The sequence below is a fragment of the Ictidomys tridecemlineatus genome, chromosome 12 (genome assembly GCF_052094955.1).
Source record: "Ictidomys tridecemlineatus isolate mIctTri1 chromosome 12, mIctTri1.hap1, whole genome shotgun sequence".
NCBI lineage: Eukaryota > Metazoa > Chordata > Mammalia > Rodentia > Sciuridae > Ictidomys > Ictidomys tridecemlineatus.
Genome location: NC_135488.1, coordinates 85,388,325 through 85,396,667, shown reverse-complemented (window position 1 = coordinate 85,396,667; position 8,343 = coordinate 85,388,325). Strand labels below are relative to the sequence as shown.

Here is an 8,343-nt window from a genome sequence, read left to right as displayed (position 1 = left end):
GTCCAGCACTCTAGCCTGAACTTCAGACTAAAACAGCTAACTTTGCAGATCCACTTGGATGTCTACTGAGTATCTCCAATTTAACCTGTTCAAAAAAAATGTCTTCACCAAACTGTTCCTCCCACAGCATTACCTATCTCACACATAACAATGTATACTTGTAGTTGCTTGGGCTACTCTGCCTGTTTTGCATCTTACACTAGGAAATTCTGTTTGGCTTTACTTTTTCCTTCTAAATATACTCAGAATCCCAGAACTTCTTATCATTTCTACCACTAATATTCTGATCCAAGACACCATATTTTATGCCTGTACTACTGCAACAGCCTCCTAAAGTCCTCATCCACATAAACAACCCTTTCTAAATTGTTCTTGATCTCCTCTTTTCTATAATTTCATCCTTTGCTTGTGCACTTAACCCACCATTATTCCTACAATGTCAGTACCCAAAGCTGCAACCTCTCTAGGATCTCAGAGTTATGCACCCCATGGTTGACAACCACTCTTATCCACCCATTATTTCCTCTTTCATTCTCACTCCAATATTCCTCCAATTCTAATAGGACCCATAAGCCTTTAATCTGACAATTTTCCACCGCCCTTCACTTTTCCCTTACATTCTCACGTTTCTTCTGAGCTTAAATTTCAGTCAATAATTTTTTTGTCTTCCTGTCTTCAACTTTCTTGCCCTTTTCTCATTTGGCAATATAGCAAACTCCCAATTCTGATCAGATCACCTCTTTACCTAATCTGAGTCTGCACCCATACAGCTGATATAGCTGTAAAAAAAATGATAATTAAGTGGACTAGACATTCAATTCACGATCACTGATCTCAAGTGGAACACTGATCACTGCCTGGAAATCATACTCTATTCTCCCTAGGCTTTCTGCCCTCTCATTCAGATCCTTGTCTCTTCCCTTCTTCTCATTCCTCCACCTTCCCTCCCCTGTCATTTAGACTCATATGATGATGTTCCTTCATATTTTAATGAGAAAAATAGAAGAAGTGCAGAGACTCTTCACAAGCTCCCACATTATCTGTCACCTCTATACCCACACACTCAATCTTTTCTCCTGTTAACATGGATGAACTTTTTGAGGTTTTTAATTAAACCAATCCCTTGTATGCTCAATTCCATCTGATCTCATCCAGGCAAGGATATCATTCCAGTAATTCATCCCTGTCTGCCGAATCAAAATTTCTTGTTTTCTGAATTATTTTCCTTTACATACATTATTTCATCTTAAAAACAAACACCTTCTCTTGACTCCATTTCCCTCTTCCAACCATTATGTTATTTTTTAAACAAACTCTCTGAAATAAATGTTTATATTAATCATCTCTAAACTAACTCCTCCTCCTCTATTAAACTCAATCCATTAAGGTTCAGCCTCATCACTTATTGAAACCAACTCTGATTAAAGTCAACAAATAATTTTCCTACTTACTTCTGTTTATTTTTCATATCTCCGTCAAATCCCACTGTAACATTTGGACATTACTAAATCAATTTCTCTAATATATTAAAGTCACTGTTATATCACTTATCATGATTTTAATTTTTATTTGTGTATAATTCTTTGATTTACCTTTCTCTTCCTTAGTAAACTAAGTTCCATAAGGGGAGCAGTAATATCTATTTTTCTATCACAATAATATGGCTTGTGTATAGCACAATGTCTGGTCCACAGAAGACTGACAATAAATATTTAGGGAGATAAGTGCTTTATTATCACCAACCCCATCTTATATTTGGGATTAGGAGACTCCTAGAAGCAAATATAAGCTGAAAGGCACAATGTGGATTATTGGTACAGTAAGGACTAGGAGTAGTATAAAACACTGATTTCCATTCTACATGAGAGTTGCAATGATAAAGAGATGAGGTACCTCTTTTCCCAGCTTTGGCCTTATAGACCTACCACTATGTTAGGGATGGAAAGAACAAACTATACTATCTAATGCAATGTCAAGTTCCCCCTGTGTCCAAAAAAGCTTAGCTGCCAATTCAACAGAGCTGCCCAGCATTGTCAATTACTCTGGTTCCTGTGTACAAAGTGTCCAGGGAAAAGGACATCTGTTTGAAGTTACATCCCACAGGGGTGCATCACTCATCAATGATTTGCAAATTATGGACCATGAAGACTATTGGGAAGAGTGAGTAGGAGGATCAATTTAAGGTTTGAACATTAAAATTCACTGTCAGCTGAAGACCAATAATAAACAGAGCAAAAGTACTCCAAGAATAAAACTACGTGGCAAATAAGATTTGCGTTAACACAAGTTTTAAGGAACATTCTATATTAAAAAGGTCTATGGGCACTAGCTGGAAAGCTCTACATTTTGAGAATAGTGAGCCATCAGGCATCATTGTTATGAGATACACAGTCATACTCACCACACTGTGAGTGACTACTACTACTAGGTGATGATATGATCCAAATGGTGCACTCTGAAGATAAAAAGAGGCATTATTAAAAATTATGCCTAGGATTGTTTCAGGCAAATAAATAGGATTGGTCACACTTTAGAAACCATCCTCTACTCATTATACATAGAGAAAACCAGGTATTGATTCATGCAAATAACTTCATTAGGCAAATCAACAACAGCAGCAACAGTCTGACACTGCTACCAGTCTAGTCTGAGTTCTATTCATATCATTTTGACCCTGAATAGTCATGCTAATACTTACCATGTCCACTAGTTAAAAGACAGTAACAGTCACTTCTTCCTTTGTCTAGTTGTTTTTCTTGCCCCTTCTCACCTGATCTACAATCTTTAGGGAGGGCCATTTTTATTTCCAATTGAAGTTTAATCTGATTGTTAAGAAAGAATCTACCCTTCTATGATAAGCTAACTCAAATAAAATCATTCTTCAAATTTCCAGAGGCACCTCTTCCCAAAGGTACATTTCCATGAACCATATCTTCTTTATCTGAGACTGAATTCTATTCATTCACTGAATCAACATAGCAAAAGCAAGACACTAGCCACAAAACTTTATTGTAGGGATCAATACATATATCCTCTAAGAAATATTTTGAGCCATTCAATTGATGTTCACATCAGAATCTGGTTTTAGTTTGCGTGGCAAGAGAAAATAAAGATTATTGTAAAATCATGAATCATGTCCAAAAGGCCTGATTAAAAAAAAAATCTATAAAATGGAAGAATTACATACTGCCAGCTGTACTGTGTCAAAAAGTATTGTACAATTCAAATAAAAAAGATGATCCCATATAAATCCAATGAGGAGGATGCTGGCAAGTGGGAGTGAACAATCTATTATAAAAAATGTTGAGTCAAAAAAATGAAATACAAAAAATAAAAAATAAAATTTTGGTCAGAAAACTGTGACTACATAATACCATGTAAGGATATCTACTAGCTGCTTTCTTTAACTAGTTGATAGTTTTCTATTTATTCATAAGGAAAGTGGAAAATACTCTTGTGGATTCTTTCTTCTCTGCTATCTAGAACTCAATAACACGTGATCTATCCTTAGAAATGAAGAAATAAAAATCAGTGTCTGGCTTTCAGTGGGACACTCACAACACCCGAATGAGATCCAGAGTAATCCTAGATCGGGGGATGTCAATGTTCAGTACTCGGACTTCCACTCTTTCTCCAGGGCCCAGTCCAAGACTCCTTCTCTTTTTTGTTTTAGAAAGTTTTGCTTCTGTTACATTTCGTATGGGGATCAACCCTGATTTTCCCACTCCTATATCCACAAAAATCCCAAACAGAGTGGCATTCTCAACTTTGCCTGTAAGAACTGTTCCAACCTGCAGATCTTCCAAGCACACTATACTTCTCTTGAAATCAGGTTTATCAAACTCTGTAAGGGAAGAGGAAAAATTTATGTAACTAATAATGCATTGTACTTCTTAGATACAATATAACTTAGTGGATCAGTACTGACTATATATTGATTATATGCTCAGACCAATATTAGACTTTGAAGGAGGACATAAACACAGCAGAAGACATATCCCGGCTTGAATTGTAATGCAAATAATAATAATAATAGAGCTTATGTAAAAATAAATAAATGAATAAATAAGAAAAAGAAAATGCACTCTATAAGAAATAGCAGTCACAGAGTAGAAATAATTTGAGAAGATTTACTTACTTTCTTCTCCCTGAACTCTGTATCACTAATGTAAACATCTGCACTACTCATAGTCTTCGACTATATTTTTCTTTGTAAGAAATGATGACCACATTATTTTTGGTTAATGAATATACATGCTTAAATCATAAACACTGAGAAAGTAAGATCCTTGGACTGGGAATTTTGTTTTCAGTGCCTGAAACCTTAAGCTATATAAAAGTGGCAGAAAAGACATTAACTTTTGGTTAAAGGTGGATGAAATTCAAATGTTCTGTCTTCTAATTTTTTTCTGCAAAACTGGAACTCAGGAATCAATTCTTGTCCATTTCAAATATATTTATGGATTCTTGATTATACAAAATTTATGAATTATGATTCTGGATGTCTTGGTCAGGTACCCAAACCATCTAGAACCCAACCTTCTTTTTCTTCTTTCAAATTCAATTCATCAAACATATATTAACTCCTATTATTACCTCCTGGCCGGGCACTCTGCTGGACACTAGAGATACAAAGGTGAAGACATTAGATCTCTGTTATCAAGTGCCTACAGCCCCCTCATTCCTTGCTTATCCAAGCATACATTTATTTCTCTGTTCACTAGTACTCACTGTCCCCAAAAGGTGGACATAAAGCATGCCAAGGAATCATTATGGCTCTAGTTAAAATAAAAAAACAACAACTCAGGTTTTATGAGGGAGATAGTGAGAACTAACAGTTTAAATGGACCTGTGAATTATCTGTGGCCTCCATTTATCCATGCTCTTCTTGGCCCCCTTTCCTAGGATTACTGAGTGTTGACTCTAATAACAAAGAACACATTCTATGCTTGGATCTCCTTTTACTAAGACCTCATTTTCCCCTCCACCCAGTCCATTTCCTTTTCCTCCACAGCTGTTGGCTTTATCCTGATTACTTGTTAGAGCTATCCTTTACATTTGTATTAACAACTGGTCACCTCTTTGTTCCCCTCCCCCAGTCCAACCACACTAAAACCAGGATCTTTTAAAAATTAAGCTTTTTCCTGTAAAACAAAACAAAAGCCTCCTTTAAAACCTAAATCTCTTTTTTCCTCATTTAAAAAAAAAGAGAGAGAAAGAGAATATGCTAAAATTGGAATTGATTCTGTAGAATTTCACCTGATGCTAAAGCAATGAATTCCTAAAGCAAGAAGCCTACTGTAATGTAATGTTACAAGGGGCAGGGACTATGTCAAAGCAAAGTAAAGCTAAGTCGTTGATCAAGGCCAGAGGTAGGATGGTCTCTGAGGCCCTATAAGGCATTGTTTTTATGCTTGGAAACTCTTCCCCCGCCCCTCTTTTTCTTACAGCGGTCCAGCTGCTGCAGATTCCCCAAGGGGTTCTGATCAGCTGCTTAGTTTAACTCTGCATGGAAAATCAGAGTCAGAAACTACTTAACATGTTCCTGAAGACAGTCTGGGCCACTGAGAAATCAGAAAATCCTCCATATACCCTGTAAACTTTAACACTTTGATGGCCAAGGCTGTGTATTCAGGCCACTCTCACCAGACTGCTTCTGATGAATCCCACTATGGAAACTAACTTGCAACCATTGTTGTTAATAAAAATGGAATCGATTATGTCACTGAGAAAACAGAAGACAGGATGAATATAAGGAAAAAAATGAATCAGCATTAAGAAAGGAAATACTTTTGAAAGAATGGAGAAAAGAAATGTAACATAAATACTAATATGTGGAAACAGCCAAAATATTATCTACCTTCTCAAAAAGCGTGACTATTCTCCCTTCACCTTGGGGATGTAGCAAAATGACAGTTCTCAGATACAATTGTGACTTTTGTTGCTTAAAGACACATATTTGAAATGTCACTTAACATACTGATAAACACTCTAGTAACTGGAAAGCTCAGTCCAAAGCCCAGGTTCATCTATGTTTCTGCTGAACAAAGGGCATCTCAGGTAAGAATCTTACTTAATTTGGTTGGCTAAGTGGACGACATAATTTGAGTGCTGATCTTTTCTCTAAGTTCACCACATAAGTGGGATGATGGTGTGATCAACACCATAACAGAAAAACAAAATGGACAGGGATATCCTGGTATAGGATACCTGTAGCTAAAGCACATTTAACAACCATCCACAGCCATGGCATAGGCCTGCCACTCCAAACACCCACCCTGTTTGAGAACCACTGCTCTATGTAGTATTTCTGCTAGACATATCCATGACACTCACACACAAAGAATCAGGCTTCCAAATGGAGATGGATATGTTTGTTGAAACAGTTATTTTGTGAGAAGGACAATCTGGAGGGGTCCATGCCCACATTTTTGCCATGGTCTAACTGGGTGTTTTATTTATTCTTTTTTTTTTAAATTTAGGACCTACAGAACACTAGGGAATAGCACAATGAATGAACTTGCTGGGTGTGTTTTGAAATTTCCTTAAATCTTTTCAAGGAAGCATGTCCAACTATCTTACACTGCCTAATCCAGACTGAAAAGAGCCAAGCACTAAATATGGCATCATCAAAACTAATTAAGAGACAAGTGTGCAGATTCATTTAAATCTCAGGGGTTCCTAGTCAAACTTCCTTAGGAAGTAGGTCATTTAATACCTTAATTCTTTTTCACCGGTCATTGCTCTCAACAACTATGGCTATTATACTTCCCTCACCCCCTACCTGTGCTGAAAGCTGAGAGCACTTTTAATTAGAAGTAAAATCAACAGAGAGATATCATCTTATTTGTTCAATGTGCTCATTGACACTGAATCCAGAAACTTGGAAGGCTGTAATTTAGGATGAAGATTCACTTTTTAGTTTGTGAGTAGAATGACTTAACTTGCACTTCTGTCTTCTAGGATATAAAAACAGTGTACAAGAAGAATGACAAAAAATGTGTGCCTTCATGCATAAGCAGGACATATACAAGGCATCTAGTCCAGTGATGTGACAAATGAACAGTGGGCAAGGAGTCTGGAGACCTGGTTTTTAGCTTTGGCTCGAAATTAAGTATAAGAACTTTGAAGGACAATTACTAAGTTCAATTTTCTCATATATAGAATGAAAGAATCTGTTTTATTCATGGCAAAGAGCTGTTATGGGGGTCAAAAGAGACAACATAAGCTAAACAAGACCCAGGTGTTATAATTCAAGTTCAACTTACCTGTTCGAAAGTCAAAGCTTTCAGGCTGGCTGAGACCATCTATGATGACCTGTAAAGTGTGTGCTGTTGTCTGCAATCTTTCAGCAGTTTTCTCTATTCCTTCCTTTCCAAGGGATGAATTTATTTTTTGTTGCATTTCAGGCTTTCCAATTTCATACAGTGTCCCTCCAATGAATGATAAAAACCTTCAGTAGAAAGAAAAGCCCCAAATTTATCAATAATATTACTTCTTTCTCACTATCCTTACACAGATTTTCTTAAAATTAATTCATTTCAGATTTATAAATTGCCATCTCAGATCTACACATCACCATACATCAATCAATCATTCTTTATTGAGAATCTACTATGAGTACCATGCTATAAGAGGTGATCTATTTTGAGTGGAGGAAGACAGGGGCAGGGAATGGAGTTGACTGAGTTCTTATACTGTTTTTAAATGAAGCACTTGCTCAGAGTCAGCACCAGAACATTTTACAGTAATGCTCATTGTAGACTAGTGTCATATATATTTTCTAAATAAGGTTGTTTCCTGAAATTTCTGTTAGGATAACATTTGAATTTACATGAGCTAATAAGCAAACCATTAATTGGTAATACTTTGGTATTATCCAACAAAATATGCATCAAGCATTGCCAGCTTCTGACAAATGATTTGTTCTATTCATGGGTAGTATCATTGCTTTTTACTTTTATGTGGCTGTGATGGGAGCATCACCTTGCAGCCCACTTTTAGGCCTAAAGATTCCCCAATTCCATCAAGTCTCATATTAACTAAATTATATCAAGAACATGCAATACTAAAATTCAACAGATGAAATATGGAAGGGGAGCTGGGGAAAGGGTTTAAAGGTAGAGCATGCGCTTAGCACATATGAGGCCCTAGGTTCAATCAATCTTTCTTTCTTTCTCTCTCTCTCTCTCTCTCACACACACACACACACACACACACACACACATACATACAGCAAAAGTGGGGGCATATCTGAAACAAAAAGTAATTTACTTCCAAAATGGAATCAAGTTTAAGACCTCAATTGTATAATCTAAAGATGAATATTATCTTTATATATTT

The 8,343-nt window shown here is 36.4% G+C and overlaps 1 protein-coding gene across 7 annotated transcripts in view; it reads right to left on the bottom strand.

Moving 5' to 3' along the window:
• Positions 1-2,990: 2,990 nt before the first annotated feature.
• The window catches only part of Srbd1 (S1 RNA binding domain 1), a 210,421-nt gene continuing 205,068 nt past the window's right edge, over positions 2,991-8,343 (bottom strand). For all 7 annotated transcript variants that reach the window (XM_040271009.2, XM_021725841.3, XM_040271012.2 and 4 more), the window contains 2 exons: positions 7,269-7,453; positions 2,991-3,844 (listed from right to left, as the gene is read on the bottom strand). In XM_040271009.2, coding sequence (XP_040126943.1) covers positions 3,555-3,844; positions 7,269-7,453 — 475 coding nt within the window. In that variant the 3' untranslated portion in view covers positions 2,991-3,554. The remainder of the gene's footprint in view (positions 3,845-7,268; positions 7,454-8,343) is intronic.